This window comes from Vicugna pacos, chromosome 23 (assembly GCF_048564905.1).
Source record: "Vicugna pacos chromosome 23, VicPac4, whole genome shotgun sequence".
NCBI classification, from domain to species: domain Eukaryota; kingdom Metazoa; phylum Chordata; class Mammalia; order Artiodactyla; family Camelidae; genus Vicugna; species Vicugna pacos.
Genome location: NC_133009.1, coordinates 34,761,832 through 34,786,560, shown reverse-complemented (window position 1 = coordinate 34,786,560; position 24,729 = coordinate 34,761,832). Strand labels below are relative to the sequence as shown.

General features: G+C 36.8%; 1 protein-coding gene across 1 annotated transcript; it reads right to left on the bottom strand.

The window, feature by feature from the left end:
* Nucleotides 1-13,976: 13,976 nt before the first annotated feature.
* LOC140688660 (complement factor H-like) lies at nucleotides 13,977-24,590 on the bottom strand. The gene is made up of 5 exons (XM_072948262.1): nucleotides 24,443-24,590; nucleotides 23,866-24,042; nucleotides 16,224-16,406; nucleotides 14,374-14,556; nucleotides 13,977-14,011 (listed from the first exon to the last, which is right to left on the bottom strand). Exons 1-5 carry the CDS (start codon nucleotides 24,558-24,560, stop codon nucleotides 13,977-13,979), a joined length of 696 nt encoding a protein of 231 aa, XP_072804363.1. The 5' UTR covers nucleotides 24,561-24,590.
* Nucleotides 24,591-24,729: the final 139 nt, after the last annotated feature.

Genomic DNA, 24,729 nt, shown 5'->3' with positions numbered 1-24,729 from the left:
AATTGTACATATCCATTATTTGGGGTCACTTACTGGAAAGTTATTGTGTTTCTCTGTTTGTAGAATGCACCTTTGATTTTTGTGTTCCTTGAAGTCTCATGTTGCTGTCTTTACATACAAAGAAGCAGGCACTTCCTCTAGCCTTTACAGACTGACTTGGGGAGGAAATACATTTAGTCATGCTGCTGGCGACTCTGAGGCTTTTTCAGACCTTTAAAGGGTACACCTGCTCCATACATTGTGATCCCTCTTGAGGGGAGAATCTGCAGTTCTTGTGTTTCTCTGAATCCAGCAAAGCCGACTGTGTGCCGGCAACTTCCTGGTCGGTTTCCCCATGCTAAATGTTCACTTCTGCGTGCCTTCTCACAATCTCACAGAGACAGCCTGGCGTTTGAGATGCGCTCACTAGCCATCTTCAAAGGCTTGCATTGCCACCTTTGGGGACATACACAGGGAGCTGGCCATGCAGCAGGGGAATGTGCAAGTTTTAAGGGTGTAAGCAGGGTTCACAAGCACGGTGTCACCTGTGGCTAGAGGGCGGGCTTCCTGATGGTGTCTACAAAATGGACAGTAGAATCCACGTCCCCTGATTTATTCCAGCCCTGGATGCTGTGCACCTAGCTTCTCCCCGCCCCTCAGCCATGTAGACTACCTCAGTATTCGGATGGGCCTTTAGATCAGTGTTGAACAAGCTGGGAAATTGGCCCTTTCTCACATGCTTATTTTCCCCCAAAGATGACATCCTGTGCTGAGGGGGACTCTCTTGGCACGGAGCTGTGCCATTTATGGGAGGGGTGGCTCAGGTACAGGGAAGTTGTTCCTCCAGCACTCCTGGACGTGTCCAGTCTTGAACCTCAGCACTCCGGCTGTGTGCTATGACTCCTCTAGTAGACTCCTAGACTCCTACACAGGTACTCTCATCCATGGGTGACTGTGTTTCTATCAGGAAAGACTCGGCCATCTTGGTGACTTCCCTCTGTTACTACAGTTCTCTTCTTTGTGGTTCTATTTCTGCTTTCTGGATTAAGGTCTAGAAGCAGGCACATTTATTTTGTTATATGCTTATCAGGAAACTTAAATATACAGTCACATACACTTGTGAAAAATAACACTAAATAGGCAAAACAAGAGAAAGTTGATATAAACATTTTGCAGCAGATAACATAGCTGAATCTTAGAAAATTATAGACATACTGGGATCTCAGACCAGTTAACTTACTGACACGGACGCATTTGGGAGGAGGAGACCAGCCATTCTCTGTACATGTCATTGTGTTCTGATTATTTTGAAGACTGAAGCCTTTAAAGCAGCTAACTTTTACAGTTTTACCCTGTAAATGTTTTTCTTCTCGATATGGGTTATGTCCATTTTCCAAATAATTGAAAGTACATTGTCCTAAGGATCAGAAAAATAATAGAAAATGAAAAAAATAACATAAATTTGATAAAATAGCACATAAAAAATTAACTGTTCTATTTACATCAAAAATAGCATATAGCAAGAAAAGCTAAAGCTACTGTCAAATGTTTGTTAAAAAAGAAAAAAATTCCATGTTTTTTATCCTTTAGTTTTTATAATTAAAATACGTACAAATGTGCAGATATTCCTGTAAAGTCTCTATATTTCTCATGTGGTTTCCATGCAAAGCCCCTCACAAAAGGAAGACCTCTCTGGACCTTTTTGCTCACAGAACAAGGCCCCCGGCCTTGTCTTTGTTACACAAGACTTAACTGTACCGTTGTCTCTCCCATCTGGGAAGACTGATACACATAAAATTAAAGGTATTTACTTACTGAGGCACGGTATTTTTGGAGACCATCCTTCTCGTGTGCAACGAAGGGAATCCCAGTAATTTCCTGAAGGCGGCACATAGTAGCGATCACAGTAATAATAAAATTGCTGTCCTACCATTGCTGGAAAGTAGTGTCTGTATGGATAATGCAGGCTTCCATGTTTTATTACTGGGAAATCACAAGGTTTCACTTGCAATAAAAAAAAAGTATAAATAAGGTTTTGCCATAATAAACAATCAAATTAGAAATTAATTATTTCATCTCAATTGTATCCTCTTATTAGCATAATTACACTCATTGCATTCTGGTTCCTGGGAAAATAATTCAGACAAAAAAAAGTGCTCAAGTAATGCTCACATCTTTCTCTTTAAGTGAAGCCGCCTAGCAAGACAGAAACACCTTTCCCAATCCTGACTCACTACACAAATATACCGTAGAAGGCAGCTGACAGCCCTTCCCCTGCCTTGATCTGCAGAGGCCAAGTAAGGAGCCTGGACTTCCACCCCCAGGCTGAGGGAACAAGACGCCTCTCTCCGTTCTACTGTCAGTGGAGGCCAAGTGGGAAGCCCAGACTTGCACCCTGCATGGCCATAATGGAGGCCTGATAAATAAAAGATTTCAATAAAGTCCTTAGTCTCAAACGGCAATACTCCAAACGCTCAGGATACAATTGAAAATCACTCAACATAGCAAGGACCAGAAAAGCCTCAAAACAAAAAGGAGAATCGACAGAAGACAAACACTGCGATGACACAAATATTGAAATTACTGGACAACAGTTTTTAAAAATCCTACTGAATTTATAGAACTAAAAACCAGAGTAACAGATTTTTTTCTTAAAAAACTAACTGGTTGAACTCTACAATATACTGCAGCTGACAGAAGGATAAGTTAACTTGAATATAAACTAATTTTGAAAATAGACTGAAAAAAATGGACAGAGCTTCGTGGACCTCTGGGAAGACAGCAAAAGATTGAAAAGAAAGGGGTTGGAGATCAAAAAAAGTTTAAAATTATGGTTAAAAATTTCCCACATAGGGCATAAGGCATAAATCTACATACTGAAATATCTGAGTGAATTCCAAAGAAAATAAATGCAAAGAAACTTTCATCAAAATACATAAGACATACCAGATCAAACTGCTGGAATCTAAAGAAGAAGAAAAAAAGTCTCAAAAGCAGCTAGATAGATACTATGCAATTCCTATATGGGAAAATGTTCAAACACCAGCAGGGTTCTCATCCATGGCCACAGAGCCAAAAAGAAGTCACAGCATTTTCCCAAGGCTGGAAGAAAAGAGCTGTCAACCTCAAATTCTGTATCCAGTGATGCTATCCTTTAGGATAAAGGGGAGAAATAAAGACATTCCCAGACACAGGAAGACAGAGAATTTGTCTCCAGCAGACCTCTCCTTAAAGAATTGCTAAAGGAAATCTTCAAGTAGAAAGGAAAATATAACAGAAAAGGGATTGAGAATTTAGTAAAAAGACAATGCAATTGACTTTAAAAATAGGGGTAAATATAAGACTATCTTTTCTCTAATGAGTTTGCTAAATTACGTTTGTGCAAAATTGTATCACTTCATATGGTGCTCAATGTATGTGGAGGAATCACTTAAAATATTTATGTTACAAACGTGAGGAGATTAAATGGGTCTAATGGAAGTAAGATTTCCACATTCCACTTGAAGTGGTAAAATGTCTATACCAGTAGGGTGCGATAAGCCTGTATGTATGTGTTAAAACCCAGAACAACCACTAATAAAACAATGCAAAGAGATATGCTCGGAAGTAACACAGAATATCAAAATTAAACTACTTCATCATGTTGAAAAATCCACAGGAAGGACAAGAAAGGAAACGGGGATAAGAAACAGGAACACACACAAAACAAGCACTAAAATTTTTGGCTGCCATGGTCCCTAATGTGCTAATAGTTACTTGAAATTAAATGGTCTAAATATAGCAGCTAAAAGCTGAAAATGTCGGGGTGGACACGTGAACAAGACCCAACTATATGCTGTCGACAAGAAATTCATTTCAAACATGAAAACATACGTGGGGTCAAGTGAAAAATTGGAAAAAATACATCCCAGGCAAAAGTTCCTTTGAAAACCACAAGTGGCTGATCTGTTGTTTTCTTGGCTCCCCTTACTTCCTGAACTCTAAACACTGACGGGTCCCAGGACCAAGTTCCCAGACTCTATTTAATGTGCACACTAAGTCCTTGAATAAGCTCAGCCAGTAACATGCCTTTACATACAATCCATATGCTGAAGATGCCCAAATTATATCACGTCCTACGTGAGGCCCCAGGTCCCTATTCCATGTCTCACAGTGGAATTTCGTGTCAAACTGGAATATGTTGGGGTGTCAGAGGTACGTCTGGTATCTTTAACCCATTTATTCTTCAGGATCTTAATACTTAAGATGGGAAATTTCCCATGATTCCAGCTGTTCAAATCTGGTCACATCTTTCACAAAATAAATATGTCACATTACTTATTCAGTCGACAAAAGAACTGGATTTTAACCACCACTGTTTCATTTGCACTTAAAAATTGTTCCATAAGAACTACTTCCTTATATATATTTATATTAACATATTTTATCCCTAATAAATTCTCTGATATTGAGGGAGTAGGTAAGATACTCTACCTTTGCACTGAGGTGGTTTTGTCCAAGTTCCATTTAAACATGTCACTTCTACGTCCCCAAAAAGGTCATAAGGTTTGAGGCATTCATAACGTACCGTCTCACCAGATTGATATCTAGGCTTCGGGTTTTGTAGAGCAGCATTTTCCACACTGGGTGGATTCACACAGGAAACATCTGAATAGAAAAAAAGAATTATTTCTAACATAACGATCATTTTGAGTAGCAATTCAACTAATGGGATGTCAAATATAATTTCATGGGTAATTTAAAATCAATAGTTAATCCGTCATGAAAGACTGCTAATTTTGATATATTTACAGGTAAGCTTGAGGAAAAGGAGATAGAACAAAATTTGTTGGTATTATTTAAGCTTCCATATCTTTAATCTCTACCCTAGACTTTACATTGAAGTTGAGACACATTTTTTAGTTCAGTGAAAATGAGAGTTTTACAGGCCATCTCTTTCACAGTTTAGTAAAGTAAGTATTATAAATTATATCAATTCAGAAGGAATTTATAAACCTTAAGAAAATCATAAAAGAAGACCACTTGACATCAGATTTTGTTCACAGTCATCTGTTTATGAATTGTAATTTTATCACCTTAGAAAAATAAACACAGTAGGCACTTCTTTAGAGACTTACAGGCTTTGAAGACTGCCATAGCTGAAAGAAGATGATTAATTAAAAGATCCAAACAGAAGACGTGGAAAACTAACAGAAAATAAATGTATAATTTCTGAAAACACAATTTAATGATATTTTTGTCAAATGCTTAAGGCTACTATGATGACTAATGTATAATTCATCAGTGAGATCCAGGTGAACGTCAAGTACAATAGATTTCAGCTGTGGTTCTAAACTGAAATGTGCACAGGATCCCTTGGGAATTGTTACAGCCATTTCTGCTTTGCATCCCAGACTGTTTGATTCAACAGGTCTGAGTGAGCCTATGAGTTTGTGCTTGCATATCTAACAGTTTCCCAGAATATGCTAATGTTGCTATTCCAGGGACCATACATTGAGAATTATTGGTCTCTATGATTAACCACTGAGTATACAATTCCATCCCTTTATGTTAAGGCGTAAACCTTCTTTCACCAGATCTAAAAGTCTCCTATGTCCATTTTCTAATGATGCTAGAGGCAATTTTCTGTATTATATTACTTAAGACACTGAAGTAAATAAATTTTCAAATTTTGTCAAAGTAACTCTGCATGCTGGTCTTCCTATCCATTTGCTATTAATACACTCTACAGTATTGGATCCATCCAGTTTGTAATATAGTTGACATTTAAAAGTTAGTTTTTCTCCTGACTTATATGATTTCTTCCTCTTGCTTATGAGTACAGCATCTTCAAAGTGGGGCAAGTTAACACAACTCGTGTCTAAAAGAAAAAGAATATGTACTTGTTTAGGACATCTTTAAAAATACATAGTGGCCAATAATCATATTCCAGAAAAATAGGTCTATATCAACCCAATGAATTCTGTACAATATTTTTCTTATAGCTTCAGAAAATAAGTTACAAGTCTTGACTTCATTACATTGAAAGGCTTTACATTCATCAAAACTATAACATGGGAGTGGTGATACTCAAAGAGACTGGTGTATATGTGATGCCTGAGGCCATAATTCCCTCCTTCAAATTCTTTTTCCCCATTACAGGCCACCTACATTATGTATTTGTTTCAATCCTTTTGCTTGTATTGAAATCTGTTACCTTGAATTATGTCAAGTGTCTTAGAAAACTGTATAGTTAGAACGACTGATAAACTAACAGTACAGTGAGTCGTGGTGAGATTGGTGAGCAGAGGGCAGCTGTGACACAGGAAAAGCGCTTAGAGTTCTGCGAGTACACAGCAGAGGATGCTGAGAGCGCACCCAAGATGACGCGAGCTGATGCTATGAAACTTTTCTTATTACCAGGGTTATTAATTCTCTACTAGAGTCCCAAACTTTCCAGAGATAGCTGCTAAATTCTAGCATTACTGCCAAGTTTCATATTTGTACCACTTATGTTCTGAATTAAAGGTATTTATCAGCCTTAGAATAAATTAGATACAGTATACCTATGCATTCTGGTGGATTGGACCATTTTCCTCCTAAACACCTTATAGATGCAGGTCCGTCAGTCCCAAAGCCTTTGACACAGTCGTATGTAACTTCTTCTCCATACTGGTAACTGTCTGATGTGTGAGAGAGAACACCATTCGGAATCGAAGGTGGTGGCGGTTCACAAGGAAGTCCTAGGAAAAATGAAAAAAATGACTTCATGTTTCACAAACTCTGAAATTTAATTTGATGTACTGGTTGTCACATTTGGTGGTTTTAATTGAAAATAAATGATTATATAGGAGCTTCCATCACATCACAGAGAAGGTGCACAACCGCTTCCTAAAACCACCATTCTGGTGGGTGCCCAGCTGTCCCCTTGAGCAGGAACTCAAACGGAAAATACCAGTGTAGCTATGAAAGAGACCATCAGTGCTTTTCTAACCAGTTATGAGTAATAAAAGGAAACACACAATTCATCATCATGAGAGAAGTACTCTATGGTGTAAGAAATTAAAAGGGCTATTGTAGGAAGAACATAAGAAACTTTCTGAAAACCTGGTGGCAACCCAAACACTGTAACTTATACGAGAAAGTTTCAGGGATATAAGTAGGTTGACCTATATGAATAGGTTTAATTCTACTACACACCCAATATTAATACAAAACAAAATTTCCAGAATTAAAAGTGATTCTACACTGAACCAAGGAAATTAATAGCAAAGACAGATTTGATTATGAAAAAATTGGTAAAATGTATAAATATGTAAATTATATATTAATATATACATGATATATACATAATTTTATATATTTAGAAATCTAAAGGATTCTGTCTCATGACTTTGATGACAAGTGATTAGTTTTAATGAATTGTGCTCAAAACAGAATTATATATGCACCCAATATAGGAGCACCTAAGTACACAGAACAATTACTAACAGAGATAAAGGAGGATAGTGATGGGAATACAATCATAGTTGGAGATTTTAACACTGCATTAACATCACTAGACAGATCTTCCAGACAGAAAATAAACAAGGCAACAGAGAAATTAAATACTACAATAGAAAAACTAGATTTGGTGGATATTTTCAGAGCAATACACCCCCCCAAAAATAGGATATACATTCTTTTCAAGTGCACATGGAACATTTTCCAGGATCGATCATGTATTTGGGCACAAAAGAAACCTCAACAATTTTAAGAAGATAGAAATTATCTCAAGCATCTTTACTGACCACAATGCCATGAAACTGGAAATCAACAACAGAGAAACAAAGGAGAAAAAAAGGAAAACATGGAGATTAAACAATATGTTATTGAAAAAACAATGGATCAATGAGGAAATCAAAGCTGAAATTAAAAAATACCTTGAGACAAATGATAATGAAAGCACAACCACTCAAAACCTATGGGACACAGCAAAGGCAGTGCTAAGAGGGAAGTTTATAGCGATACAGGCCTTCCTCAAAAAAGAAGAACAATCTCAAATAAACAAGTTAACTCACCACCTGAATGAATTAGATAAAGAAGAACAAAAAGCCACAAAAAGCAGCAGAAGGAAGGAAATAATAAAGATCAGAGAGGAATTAAATACAATAGAGATTAACAAGACCATAGAAAAAATCAACCAAACCAAAAGCTGGTTTTTTGAAAAAGTAAATAAAATTGACAAATCTCTGGCCGAACTCACAAAGAAGAAAAAAGAGAGAGCACAAATTAGCAAAATAAGAAAGGAAAATGGAGAAATTACAACAAACAAAATAGAAATATAGAATATCACACGAGAATATTATGAAAAACTATATGGAACCAAACTGGATAACCTAGAGGAGATGGACAAGTTTCTGGAAACATACTATCCACCAAAACTGAATCAAGAAGAAACTGAACACTTGCACAATCCGATCAATAGAAAGGAAATAGAAATAGCAATTAGAAACCTCCCTACAAATAAAAGTCCAGGACCGGATGGCTTCACAGGGGAATTCTACCAAACATACAAAGAAGAACTCATACCAGTCCTTCTCAAACTCTTCCAGACGATTGAAAAGGAGGGAATACTCCCAAACTCATTCTATGAAGCCACCATCACCCTGATACCAAAACCAGGCAAAGACACTACAAAAAAAAGAGAATTATAGGCCAATATCACTGATGAACATAGACGCCAAAATCCTCACCAAAATTTTAGCAAATAGAATCCAACAACACATAAAAAAGATTATACATCATGACCAAGTGGGGTTCATCCCAGGGACACAAGGCTGGTTCAACATACGCAAATCAATCAATGTAATACATCACATCAACGAGAGAAAGGACAAAAACCACATGATCATCTCAATCGATGCAGAAAAAGCATTTGATAAAATTCAACATCCATTTATGATAAAAAACTCTCGCCAAAGTGGGTATAGAGGGAACATATCTCAACATAATAAAAGCTATATATAACAAACCTACAGCCAGCATAGTACTCAACGGTGAAAAACTCAAAAGCTTCCCACTAAAATCTGGGACAAGACAAGGATGCCCACTATCACCACTCCTATTCAACATAGTCCTGGAAGTCCTAGCCACAGCAGTCAGGCAAGAGAAAGAAATAAAAGGGATCCAAATTGGAAAAGAAGAGGTAAAAGTGTCATTATATGCTGATGACATGTTACTATATATAGAAAACCCTAAAAGGTCCACACAAAAGCTACTAGAGCTGACTGAAGAATTCAGCAAGGTAGCAGGTTACAAAATTAACGTTCAAAAATCAGTTGCATTTCTTTACATTAATGATAAATCAACAGAAAAAGAAAGTAAAGAAACAATCCCCTTTAAAATAGCACCCAAAGTAATAAAATATCTGGGAATAAATCTAACCAAGGAGGTGAAAGAATTATACACAGAAAACTATAAACCATTGATGAAGGAAATTAAAGAAGACTTTAAAAAATGGAAAGATATTCCATGCTCTTGGATTGGAAGAATCAATATTGTTAAAATGGTCACACTGCCCAAGGCAATCTACAGATTTAATGCAATCCCTATCCAATTACCCAGGACATATTTCACAGAACTAGAACAAATCATAATAAAATTTATATGGAACCATCAAAGACCTAGAATTGCCAAAACATTACTGAAGAGAAAGAAAGAGGCTGGAGGAATAACTCTCCCAGACTTCAGACAATACTATAGAGCTACAGTCATCAGGACAGCATGGTTTTGGTACAGAAACAGACATATAGACCAATGGAACAGAATAGAGAGCCCAGAAATGAACCCACAAACTTTTGGTCAACTCATCTTCGACAAAGAAGGCAAGAATATACAATGGAATAAAGACAGTCTCTTCAGCAAATGGTGTTGGGAAAACTGGACAGCAGCATGTAAATCAATGAAGCTAGAACACTCCCTTACACCGTACACAAAAATCAACTCAAGATGGATCAAGGACTTAAACATAAGACAAGATACAATAAATCTCCTAGAAGAAAATACAGACAAAACATTATCTGACATACATGTCAAAAATGTTCTCCTACAACAGCCCACCCAAGCAATAGAAATAAAAGCAAGAATAAACAAATGGGACCTAATGAAACTTACAAGCTTCTGCACAACATAGGATACCATAAGTGAAACAAAATGACAACCTACAGAATGGGAGAAAATTTTTGCAAATGAAGCTGACAAATGCTTAATCTCCAGAATATATAAGCAGCTCATATGACTTAATAAGAAAAAAAGACCCAGTCCAACAATGGGCAGAAGACCTAAACAAGCAATTCCCCAAGGAAGAAATACAAATGATCAATAGGCACATGAAAAAATGCTCAGTATCACTAATTATCAGAGAAATGCAAATCAAAACTACAATGAGGTATCACCTCATACCAGTCAGAATGCCCATCATTCAAAAGTCCACAAATGACAAATGCTGGAGAGGCTGTGGAGAAAGGGGAACCCTCCTACACTGCTGGTGGGAATGCAGTTTGGTGCAGCCACTGTGGAAAACAGTGTGGAGATTCCTCAAAAGACTAGGAACAGACTTACCATATGACCCAGGAATCCTGCTCCTGGGCATATATCCAGAAGGAACCCTACTTGAAAAAGACACCTGCAGCCCAATGTTCATAGCAGCACTATTTACAATAGCCAAAACATGGAAAAAGCCTAAATGTCCATCAACAGCTGACTGGGTAAAGAAGAAGAGGTATATTTATACTATGGAACACTATTCAGCCATAAAAACTGACAACATAACACCATTTGCAGCAACATGGATGCTCCTGGAGAATGTTATTCTAATTGAAGTAAGCCAGAAAGAGAAAGAAAAATACCATATGAGATCACTCATATGTGGAATTTAAAAACAAAAAAACCCCATAAATATGAAACAGAAATAGACTCATAGACATAAAATACAAACATACAAACTTGTGGTTGCCAAGGGGGCGGGGGGTGGGAAGGGACAGACTAGGATTTCAAAATTTAGAATAGATAAAGAAGATTATACTGTATAGAACATGGAAATATACAAGATCTTGTGGTAGCTCACAGCAAAAAAAAAATATGAGAATTAATGTATGTATGTTCATGTATAACTGAAAAATTGTGCTCTATACTGGAGTTTGAAACACCATTGTAAAATGACTATAACTGAATTAAAAAATGTTTAAAAAAGAAAAGAAAAGAAAAGGAGACTGGAGCTGGGGAAATCACACTCCCTGACCTCAGACTATACTACAAGGCTACAGTAATCAAAACAGTATGGTACTGGCACTAAAAACAGACATACAGATCAATGGAATGAGACAGAAAGTCCAGAAATAAACCCATGCACTTATAGTCAACTAATCTACAACAAAGGAGATAAGAATGTATAATGAAGAAAAGACAGTTTCTTTAATAGGTGGTGCTGGGAAAACTGGACAGCTACCTGTAAGGGACTGAAATTAGAACATTCTCTAACACCATATACAAAAATAAACTCAAAATGCATTAAAAGTCCTTAATGTAAGACTGGATAGTAATAAACTCCTAGAGGAAAACATAGTAAGAACACTCTTTGACATAAATCACAGCAATATTTTTTTGAACCAGCTCCTAGTATAATGGAAATAAAATAAAAAATAAACAAATGGGACCTAATTAATCTTGAAAGCTTTTGCACAGCTTGGATACCATCAACAAAATGAAAAGACAACCTACAGAATGGGAGAAAATATTTACAAGTGACACAACTGCCAAGGGAATAATTTCCAGCATATACAAACAGCTCATACCTTAAAAAAAAAATCTTGGTTGTTGGCTACTATCCGGGTGCTAAATTTATATGTAGATAATGACTTAAGAAATCCACGATCATCTTAAAACTCTCTTTTACTTAGAATAAAATCCAAGCTCTTTATAATCCACCCCTTGCCTGTACTTTCCATAACATCTTGTATCTCTTTTCCCCTATCAATCCAGACTCCAGACTCTACATTTCAGAGTTTTAAATAGGTTAGTTTCTCTGCTGTTGCACTTCTTATTTTTCATACTGGAATGAAGGCTGATCCCCAGTTTGTACCTTTCACCATTTTTTCTTAGACTACTTCTAGCACATAATAGGTGGTGACAGCCTGAAAAGTGAAATTTAAGTGGGCCCTAGACACTGTCAAACAAACCTGTCTCATTTCTATAATAAACTCACTCTGTGTGTCTCTCGAAGTCTCTATTTTAATTTCTGCTCTGTCTAGTGTTCCCTCTCCCCCTTCCCCTGTGTACCACTCAATCTCAGATGACTCTGTCTCCTATATCAAAGGAAAACAGAAGCCAGCAGCACCTGCTCCTTTCCAGCATGAGGTTTACACATCCATTTTCCTTCCTTCCTCCTGATAAAAAGTTGGAAGTAGACATGCTGCCACTGAAGCCCAGCTTTCCCACAGGAGCCCTGGTTCCTCTCCCTCCGCCTTCACGGGGAGCCTCGTGTGTTCAGTCTCTGCCTGCTTCCTTCTCTAGTGCCCTCTCCTCTCTGCCGTTTAAAAATACTTAATTCAGTGCACAATTCCCTCCAGCAATATTCTCAACCTCCCACTCTCTGGCACAGCCAAATTATTGAAGAGTTATGTCCACATGCTGTGTTAAATTTCTACCTAATCATTTTTTTCAGCAGGTTCTATGTAGCTTTTCTCTATATACTTCATCTCAAACTCTCTGCTACAGTTATTGTTGGCCTCTATGTAGCCAAATCCACCACCTTTTAACATTCTTCTAACTGGACATATCAACTGAATTAGAAATATTCACCACTCTAACAATCATAATCATATTTAGATAACAATTTCCTTGATTTTTTTGTATGGCAGGTACTGTGGCAAGAACTTTATATGAATAATTTAGTCTAATAACTAAAATTCTTTGAAATATTGGAACATCTGTAAATACTAATCCATTTCACAGATTAGGAGTGTGAACAAAATTTTAAATAGTCTTGGTTGTTGCCCTAAAACACATGCTTAACAAACAAACTGTAGAATTGGAAATGGAACCCATCCCGGCTGACTCCATAGGATTCACCATTAGTCGATCTATTATACATCCTTTTCCATTGATCATTTCTTCCTTTCCACATCTATGAAACATTCATTTCAACATTTTCTCCCTAAATTCTCTGGGTCCTCCTTTTTCTATCTATTTTTCCATTTGTTCCTCTTCTGACATCTAAATGTTGGAATGCTTCAACTCAGTCTTGAGCTCTCTTCTCATTCTACATTCTTTTCCAATTTGATGTGAACATTTATAGGGGGATAATCTCACACGTGTATCTCCTGGCTACACTCATATATTCAACTCTGTAGTTTGCATATCCAATTTGTATGGTCCATGGGAAGCCCAACCATAATGTGTCCAAGTCAAAAGCTGCGCTGCTCTTTCCAAAGTGTTCTCTCTCTTGCCAGTACCACTTTATGAAGTCACTTCCATTTACCAGTTTGCTTAAGAGAACAAGTGGAAAACAAACATATGAGTCCCTTGAGCTTCAGATCTTTCTGTCACCCAACATTTAGTAACACTATCTATGTTTTCTGCCACCAAAATATATCTCCAAACTGTCCTCTGCTCTGCATCTCCTCAGCCACCACCCTATCTATTCCCACTCTTTCTCACCCCACGTGGCCTCCTGAGTCTTCTCTGCCCCACCAGAATCACAGCACACAGGAAAAAGAACTTCGAAGTTCCAAATAAAAGTACATCACTCCTTTCCTTAAAATTCCTTATGACTTTTCATCAATCATAAAATTAATTCAAATGTTAACGTACCCTGAGATAACCTGGATAAGCTTTCTGTTGCCTCCTATCCAGCCTCCACTCATAAAATCCTCCCACATCATGAGTACAATCTGTTCACCTTCATATCTCCCAAATATTGTTTTGTTGCCAAAGCTTTGCACATACTGTTCCATTGGCTTGGAACACATAACATCCACTCAGTTTTCCACAGATGGAAACCCTGTTTCTAACCCTGGAAGAAAAAGGCAGCTGACTGGCAACTATAAAGGAGATCCATGTTACAGTCCTCAGAACTCATCAGAGTCAGAAAGTAGAGTGCTCCTCTCAGGACCTACAGAAATGAACCCTCGACGCAGGAGCAGAAACTCAAGAGCAAAATAGCTGAGGAGGGCATGAGACACTGTAATTTGGGTAACAGGGGAGACTTTGCATTTCAAAACTTTCCTACCTCCAAGTTTACATTAAACCTGATTTTCATAGTTGTTCCTAAAAGCTACTCTAGATCAGTCAAATTTGGGGGAAAAAAAAGTTTGAAAATTATTATTAATGTTGTCAATCTTGGAAAAAAAGACCATCTGAGAAAACAGTACTTACCATAGCACGTGGGTTTATCGGACCAGCCATCCGCACGGCACACTATGGTACCCGTGGTGTTTCCCCCGGGGCTCTCGAACCCCTGCAGGCATTCATACTGCAGCTCCTCGTTGAGCTTAAACCACGCCCCTTCACTGCCACTTTTGGCTCTGGCATTCTCAAATACTGGCTTATCACAAGACTCTGATGGGTAACAGAATCAAACGTTTCATTTCTCATGTTATGTAGTCCACCATCTCATTAAGTCTCAACCCAAGGCGGGAAAGGGCTTTACTAATTAGCATGTGCTAATCACTCATGATGTAAAAATAATTTAAGAATACCAGTGATAGATCATTGTCCTGAAATTGTTACTCAAAATGAAAAAAAAAATACATTTCTACACCACATTTTTCTCAATAGTCTCTCCGAAAATTTTATTTTACAAATATTTTCCTCAGTTTAGTTATCTTTTGTATTTATCCCATGCTAGTAATGAAACAGGCCGTTACATATGTATTGTACTATTTTTAGTAAAGAGAAATAGCATTATCTGAATTAAAATGCCAAACTTATGAAAAGTTGTGACATATATCCCAGAGAAAAAATTGGTTAATTTAATAAAAAGAGTAATTTTCAACAAGGCGAGTAAAATTTTAAACATTCTATAAAACTCTACCTTAAAACATACTAAGTTTTAAAGTTCACATGCTGATTTTGCTTTCCCAGATGTGTTTCTAATGGCTCAGTATTCCTTTATACTTACCAAGGTTAAATGCAGAGGTAGTCTATTGTTTATAATTAGTTACAGGAAAGTAAAATGTTAAAGAATAGCCTTGACCTTCACTAACACTGTAACAGACTGATGTTAATAAAGGTTTGAGTAATTCATCTCAAATTTCACAATGTGTTATGTAGCCAGCTTCCTTAAAACTTTGAAAAAGGCAAAACTAGACTAGCCAAAAAATAATGGACCTTTTCTCTTCCATAAAGAGAGTGTGAGAATGGAAAATTGTCCATATATTAGTACAAAATGAGTTTGATATGGGGACAACTTTCATCATTTTCTCTTTGGCTCATGCTCGTACTAAGCATAGACATTGGGGGAAAAGAGAAATATAAAGGAAATAGTAGGAATGAATATTTTAAATATTCACTTCACTTAAAGTGAATGTATAAAATACTACTTCAAAAATAATACTGCGTGGCTTTGGGACGAGGAAGACAATCTCAGCCAACTGTTCTTAGGAGATCTTCATACATGTCTGTGTGGTGGGGCACGAAGACCTTTCAGGACAGCAGAGTTTGGTCCCATGTACAATGTTTCTCTGTCTCCACTAACTAGATGTTTTTGAAGACGTCCTAAGGGACAGAATGTTTCACAAGTGGGTCTACCCTGCAGTTTCAAATCTATAAATTATACAGGGTATATTATTTGAAGATTATGCACTATAAACCCAAATCTTGACCTAACAACGTAACTTTTATGTTTAGGAGGAAAGACTGACATAAAAGTCTCAGACTATAAACAGGTACAATCAGAAGAAAGGTACCAGCTAAAAATAACCAAGTTTATACCAGAGTTCAGGTAAGTCTCCTTAGCTAAAATAGTGTTTAATAACAGGATGTTTTAAAGTGAAAAACCTGGAACTCATGATATTCTACCCTGCTAGTGATTAACCATAAAAGGAAAAATGATGTACATTTTCTCAAAATTTTGTCGATTATCTTGTCAAATGCAGCCACGGGACCACATCAACACCTCACCCCCTAGCAAACAAACAAACAAACAAACAAACAGAATGAAGTCAAAGTAAACTTTTGTACAGTGATCATCAGCATAATGAATACTAAACTAGTCAGTGACTTACTGATGCACACGGGTTGAGCTGACCATCCACTCTGCAGACAGGTGAGTGACCCTGATGTCTCACCATCTTCTGTGACATACCCTGATTTACACTTATATTGTGTTTGTGTATTTAGGGGATATGTAAACTCAGATTCAGAAAAATATCCATTCTCAATGTTTATATCTGATTTTGAACATGTTTCTAAAAGGGAGAAAGCACAAGGAAAAGAAAAGAATATATTTGATAAGCATTTGTGTAAGGACTCAAATAATACAATAATGTAAAAACTGAGAAGTTATTTATAAATGAAAATCTGAAAAAAGTCCTAAACATCCAAGTTCCTGTGTCAGAGATAACTAGCTACGAGTTTCCAAAGATATAACATCAAGACACTTTATTAATATTTTTATTAACAAAGCAAGATTTCAAATAGTCAGACTCCCATCTGTGAAATTATTAGAAATCAGTTTGTCCAGTGGATCTGGCATCCTGCAGCACATCACAGCCCTGTTAGCAGTGTGTATCCTCTCCTGGAACTTGCTGGAAATATTGCCTCGTTGGAACTCTCAGGCACCCCTGAGCAGGGTTAGCAGAGGAACATTTCAGATCAGGTGCTGATCTCAGAGAATCTCCCACCGTAGTTACCACAGCCTTTGTCTCTGAGAATTTGAAATGTTTGCCCTCAAAATTAGGTGCTTAAAATCAGTTTAATACATGGAGTTCAAGGAAGATGACCAAGAGCAATGCATTTATTTACGTCTCCCCTTTCCCCCTCCGTTCCTTAACTAGCGGCCCTGCCCAGGACTCCCAGGACTATTCCGAGGACAGTGCTGAGAGCACGCGCTCTTGCCTGGCACTGGATCTTAGAGGGAAAACTTTCGGTTTCCCCTGCTGATTATAATGTTTACAGTTGGCTTTACGTGTCTGACCTCCATTTTCTTGAGCTCAGTACCTTTCATGCCTATTTTATTGAGCATTTTAATCATGAAGGAATGTTGAGCTCGCTCAAATAATTTTTTGGCCTCTCTTGAGATGACCATTGCAGTATTCTTTGTTTTTGGTAACATGTTGCATCACATTTACTGATTTGTGTATTTTGAACCATCGATGTATCCCACAGATAAATCCCACTTGGTCATAATGCATGCACCTTTTAATGTGCTGCCCAAATAGATTTGCTAGTATTTTACTGAAGTTTTGTTTGTTTGTTTGCATTTCTGTTCACTGGTGATGTGGGCCTGTAATTTTCTCTACTTCTGGTGTCTACGGCTTTGGTGTCAGAATGATGCTGGCCTCATAAAATGAGTTTGGAAGTTTTCTGTTTTCTTTGATTTTTCAGGCGTTGAGGAAGGACTGGTACTAATGCTTCTTAAATGTTGCACAGAATTCCCCCAGGAAGCCACTCGTTCCTAGTATTTTTTTTGTGGAAATTTGCTTCAGTCTCCTTATTTTAGACTTTTACATCTTTTTCTTGACTCAGCTTTGGTAGGTTATATGGATCTCAGAATTTGCCCATTTCTTCTGGGTTATCAAATTTGCTAACATACTGTCGTTCATTAGTCCCTAAAGTGATTTTTATTTTTGAGGAATCTGGCATAATGGCTCCTCTTTCATTTCTGATTTTACTTGTTTGAATCTTCAGCTTAAGTGTTCTTTTTTTTAGCCAGGCTAAGCTTTATCAATTTTGTTTATGTTCTCATAAATCCAACTTTCAATTTGTTGATTTTTCTTTTGATTTATTATTCTTGATTTGATTTACTTCTATTGTAAACTTTATTTTTTCCTCCTTTCTACTAACCTTGCTCTTAGTTTGTTCTTCTTTTTCTAGTGTTTGAAGGTGTAAATTTAGGTTTTTATATAAGATCCTTCTTCTATCTTAATGTCGGCATTTTTAAAACTTCCCTCTTAGTATTGCCTTTGCAGTATCTCGTGCTGCATTTTGTTCTCATTTGCCTTAGGGTATTTTTTAAGTCCCTTTTCATTTCCTTGTTGATTAACCGCCATTCAAGTGTCTGTTGTGTAGTTTGCACCTGTCTGTAGATCTTCTCTTGTCTCTTTTCTTTTTTCTGTTACTGATTTCTAGTTTCATTCCAATGTGTCAAATAAAGTACTTGGCATGACTTCTGTCTTGTAAAATTTGTCAAGACTTGTTTTGTGACCAAACATGTCATATCCTTCCAGAGATTATTCCATGTGGACTTGAGAAAAATGTGTAGTTTTCTGTTGTTGAGTGGAAAGTTCTGTGTATCTATTAGGTATATTTAGTTTACAATGTCATTCAAGTCTGCTTTGTGTTTAACTTTATCACCAAGCTGTACATTAGATCCCCAGAATTATTCATCTTATAAAGGAAATCTTACACCTTTGGACCAGCATCTCCTAGTCCGCCCTCATTTCAAGCCCCTGGTGAGTACCATTCTAAGCTTTGTTTCTGTGGATTTGACCCTCCCTCTCTCCTTTCCATTGTTTCTTTGAATCCAATCTTTTCTTTCTCTTCCTTTCTTCCCTTCCTTCCCTTCTTTTCTTCATTCTTTCCTTCTTTCCCTCCCTCCTTCTTTCCTTCTTTCCTCTCTATCATTCTCCCCCTCCCTTCCCTTCTTCCTTCTTTCTTATTTCACTTAGCATAGCGTTCTTGAGGTTAATTCATGCTGTTGCAAATGGCAGGAGTTCCTTCTTTCTTGTGACTGAGTAATTTTTCGTTTTCCATATCAGATCACATCTTTATTCATTCATTCATCTTTTTTTACTAACACTTAATTGTGTCCAAAGCTTCCCTGTTGTGAATAAGGCTAATAAACATGGGACTGGAGATACCTCTTTGAGATACTGATTCTATTCCTGTTGAATACATACCCAGGAATGAGACTGCTGGGTCATATGAAAGTTCTGTTAATTTTTTTGAGAAAATTCCACTTTACTTTCTGTATAGTTGTAACAAATTAAATTCCAAAGTGTACAAGGATTCTCTTTGCTCCAAAATCTTGCCAACATTATCTCTTGTATTTTTGATAAAAGACATTCTCAAACGTATGGTTTTGATATGTATTTCAATGATGAATAGTGATTTCAACTATCTTCTCATGTACTGGCTGGCCATTTGCGTGTATTCTTCAGAAAAATGTCTACTTAGATTCTTTTGCATTTTTGAAGCAGATTATTTGCTTTTTTCTACTGCTGAGTTGTGAAAATTCCTTATATATTTTGAATATCAACCTCTTATGAGATATATGGCTTTCAGTTCCATACTTTGCCTTTTCACTTCTTGATCTGATGAACAGAACTTTTTATTTTAATATTGTCCTGCTTACATTTTGGTTTTGGTTTTGATTTTGGTTTTGTTGCCTGTGCTTTTGGTGTCATATCCAAGAATATTATTGCCCAAACCAGTGCCAAGAAACTATTTCCCCAAGTTATATTCTAGGATATTAATGGATTGAGGTCTTATATTAAAGTCGTTCATTCATTTGCAGTTCATTTCTGTTGGGGTTTTCACATAGGGGTCCAGATTAACTCTTGTTTGTACATAACCAGTTTTCCCTGCATCACTTATTGATGTCACTATCCTTTCCCACTGTGTATTCTTGATTGATTTTTTAAATATTAGTTGACACATGGGTTTACTTGTGGGTGTCAATTCTGTTACACTGACTATGTGTCTATGTTTATACCAGAATCATACTATTTTAATTATTATTGCTTTCAAGCTATAGTCTGAAATCAGGTTGTTCTTTCTCAAGATTACTTTGATTATATGGGGATATTTTGTGATTTCATATGAATTTTAGGATTATTTATTCAACTTAGTTTACATAAGTAGGATAAATGTAAAAATGTAAGATATGCCATTGAGTTTTATTGAATGGTTTGAGAATGATTGGCATAAATTCTCCCTTAAATGTTTGGTAGAATTTACCAATGAAACCATCTGGTCCTGAGCTTTTTTTTATTGGGAGACTTTACATTTCTGATTTAATTTCATTTCTTCCTTATGGTCTGTTCAGATTTTCTATTTTTCTATGAATCAGTCTTGTTGGGTTCTGTTTCTAGGAATGAATCCATTTCTTCTAGGTTATCCAATTTGTTGGCATATGATAGTTCATTGTTCCCTTTATGGTCCTCTCCATTGCTGTGGCATATTGTGTAATGTCTCATCTTTCATTTCTGATTTAAGTTATCTGAGTTTTATCACTTTTTTCTCATCTAGCTTTACGTTTGTTCATTTTTTTTAATCTTTCCACAAAATAAGGTCTTTTGTGGTCTTTTATATTATTTTTTCTGGTTTCTATTTCATATATTTCTGTTCTGATGTTTGCTATTTCCATCCTCTGGTAACTGTGGGTTTCGTTTGTCTCTTTCATTTGAGTTTAAAATTGGCTCATTTACTAGAGTTCTCCTTTTTTCTTAATGTGTACTTTCCTCACTGTAAACCCTCCTCATGGAAGTGCTTCTATTGTGTTTAAATTTTCATTTCCTTTAGAATGTTTTCTGATTTCTCTTTGCTACCTCTTTTGACCCATTGTTCAGAAATGTTTAGCTTCCTCATATTTGTCAATTTTCCAGTCTTCCTCCTATTAGATTTCTAGTTTCATATCATTGTATTCCAAAATATGTTTGGTATAATTTCAGTCTTCTTAAGGTTTTTAAGGCTTGTTTTGTGACCTGACATGTTTTCTCTCCTGAAGAATGTACTGTGTGTGCTTAAGATGAATACGTATTCTGCCACTGACTGAAATTTTCTGCAAATGTCTGTTAGGTCCATTGGTTTAAGTTTGGTTTAAGTCTAATGGCTCATTATTGATTTTCTGGGCGAATGACCCATTCATTTTTGAAAATGGAGTATTGAACTCTCCTACTATTAATGTATTGCCGTTTGTTTCTCTCTTGAGACCTTTTCGGTTGTGTTGAATGTATTTAGGTGCTCCAATGTTGGATACATGTATTTACAATAGTTGTATTCTCTTGATGACTTGACCTCTTCATTTTATAATGTCTTCTTGTCTCTTGTTACAGTTTTGACTTAAAATCTATTTTCTGAAACAAGTATTGCTACCCCTGCTCTCTTTTGATCTCCACTTGCATGAAATGTTGTTTTCCTTTCATTCACTTCAGCCTATGGGTGTCCTAAATGCTGAAGTAAGTCTCAGTTTATTTTCACCTAGAGGTAGTATAGAGTTGAATCTTCTGTTGGTTCTTCTTTTATTTTTTTAAATGCATAAAGTCTCTATGTCTTTTAATGGGGGCACTGAATGCATTTACATTTAATGTAATTATTAATAGATAAGGACTTACTGATGCCATCTCATTAATTGTTTTCTGGCTGCTATGTAGTAACACTGTTAACTTGAATTTCTCTTGCACCCTTTCTTAGAGAAGTCATGATTTTTCAGAGTGGTATACTTTGAATCCTTTATCTTTTGTGTATCTACAACAGGTTTTGTGTGTGTGTGGTTTTCATGAGGCTCACATGAAATTTGTTACAGATAAACAGTCTATTATTAGTTGGTAACAAATTCATTTTGATGGCATACAAACTTTACCCTTTCAGTTTCTTCCTCAAATGTTTTTTGATGTTACAATTTACATATTTTATGTGTGTAGTAACATTTTCATGATTTCACATTACTAATTAACGTCATTTATTTCAGTTCAAAGAACTTTCAGTATGTCTTGTAAGACACACCAAGTAATAATAAATTCCTTCAATTTCTATTTGTCTGAGAAAGTCTTTATCTCTCCTTCCTTTGTGAGACTGCTTTTCCCGGTAAAAAATTCTTCAGTGGCAGGTTTTTATTTCATCAATTTGAATGTGTCATCCCACTGTCTGCTGCTGTGCAGTGTTTCTGCAGATTTATTAATGTGCTTATGTCCTTATGGGAAATCCCTTTTGCATGAGGAGATTTTCCTCTATGCTTTAAAAATTATCTCTTTGCCTTTGAGTTTAAACAGTTTTTTACAATGTGTTTTGTAGACGATCTCTCAGTTTAATCTGTTTGTGGACTTATGAGATGCATGATCTTGAATGTCTGTATCTAGCCAGATGTGAGGAGTTCTCAGCTATTATTTCTTCACATAAACGTTCTGCCCCTTTGTCCCTTTCCTCTCCTGGGACTCCCACAGTCTCTATAATGTTTCTATTGATAGTCTCCCACAATTCCAATAGTCTCGATTCATTCCAACAGTATTGTTTCAAATGCGTTGTCTTCTGCTTCACTGATTTTTTTCCTGCTGGATTGTTTACTGTTGATGCTCTTGACTGTATTTTTCATTTCATTCATTGTATGCTTTACCTTTACTATTTGGTTCTTTTTGTTTTCTATCTCTCTATTAAACTTATTTTTTTGTTCAATTGTTGTTTACCTGAGTTCTTTTAATTGTCCTTCTGTGTTTTCTTCTATCTCACTGAAATTTTTGATGTAACTCTTTTGAATTCTTTATCAGATAAATTGTACATATCCATTATTTGGGGTCACTTACTGGAAAGTTATTGTGTTTCTCTGTTTGTAGAATGCACCTTTGATTTTTGTGTTCCTTGAAGTCTCATGTTGCTGTCTTTACATACAAAGAAGCAGGCACTTCCTCTAGCCTTTACAGACTGACTTGGGGAGGAAATACATTTAGTCATGCTGCTGGCGACTCTGAGGCTTTTTCAGACCTTTAAAGGGTACACCTGCTCCATACATTGTGATCCCTCTTGAGGGGAGAATCTGCAGTTCTTGTGTTTCTCTGAATCCAGCAAAGCCGACTGTGTGCCGGCAACTTCCTGGTCGGTTTCCCCATGCTAAATGTTCACTTCTGCGTGCCTTCTCACAATCTCACAGAGACAGCCTGGCGTTTGAGATGCGCTCACTAGCCATCTTCAAAGGCTTGCACTGCCACCTTTGGGGACATACACAGGGAGCTGGCCATGCAGCAGGGGAATGTGCAAGTTTTAAGGGTGTAAGCAGGGTTCACAAGCACGGTGTCACCTGTGGCTAGAGGGTGGTCTTCCTGATGGTGTCTACAAAATGGACAGTAGAATCCACGTCCCCTGATTTATTCCAGCCCTGGATGCTGTGCACCTAGCTTCTCCCCGCCCCTCAGCCATGTAGACTACCTCAGTATTCGGATGGGCCTTTAGATCAGTGTTGAACAAGCTGGGAAATTGGCCCTTCCTCACATGCTTATTTTCCCCCAAAGATGACATCCTGTGCTGAGGGGGACTCTCTTGGCACGGAGCTGTGCCATTTATGGGAGGGGTGGCTCAGGTACAGGGAAGTTGTTCCTCCAGCACTCCTGGACGTGTCCAGTCTTGAACCTCAGCACTCCGGCTGTGTGCTATGACTCCTCTAGTAGACTCCTAGACTCCCACACAGGCACTCTCATCCATGGGTGACTGTGTTTCTATCGGGAAAGACTCGGCCATCTTGGTGACTTCCCTCTGTTACTACAGTTCTCTTCTTTGTGGTTCTACTTCTGCTTTCTGGATTAAGGTCTAGAAGCAGGCACACTTATTTTGTTATATGCTTATCAGGAAACTTAAATATACAGTCACATACACTTGTGAAAAATAACACTAAATAGGCAAAACAAGAGAAAGTTGATATAAACATTTTGCAGCAGATAACATAGCTGAATCTTAGAAAATTATAGACATACTGGGATCTCAGACCAGTTAACTTACTGACACGGACGCATTTGGGAGGAGGAGACCAGCCATTCTCTGTACATGTCATTGTGTTCTGATTATTTTGAAGACTGAAGCCTTTAAAGCAGCTAACTTTTACAGTTTTACCCTGTAAATGTTTTTCTTCTCGATATGGGTTATGTCCATTTTCCAAATAATTGAAAGTACATTGTCCTAAGGATCAGAAAAATAATAGAAAATGAAAAAAAATAACATAAATTTGATAAAATAGCACATAAAAAATTGACTATTCTATTTACATCAAAAATAGCATATAGCAAGAAAAGCTAAAGCTACTGTCAAATGTTTGTTAAAAAAGAAAAAAAATTCCATGTTTTTTATCCTTTAGTTTTTATGATTAAAATACGTACAAATGTGCAGATATTCCTGTAAAGTCTCTATATTTCTCATGTGGTTTCCATGCAAAGCCCCTCACAAAAGGAAGACCTCTCTGGACCTTTTTGCTCACAGAACAAGTCCCCCGGCCTTGTCTTTGTTACACAAGACTTAACTGTACCGTTGTCTCTCCCATCTGGGAAGACTGATACACATAAAATTAAAGGTATTTACTTACTGAGGCATGGTATTTTTGGAGACCATCCTTCTCGTGTGCAACGAAGGGAAGCCCAGTAATTTCCTGAAGGCGGCACATAGTAGTGATCACAGTAATAATAAAATTGCTGTCCTACCATTGCTGGAAAGTAGTCTCTGTATGGATAATCCAGGCTTCCATGTTTTATTACTGGGAAATCACAAGGTTTCACTTGCAATAAAAAAAAAAGTATAAATAAGGTTTTGCCATAATAAACAATCAAATTAGAAATTAATTATTTCATCTCAATTGTATCCTCTTATTAGCAT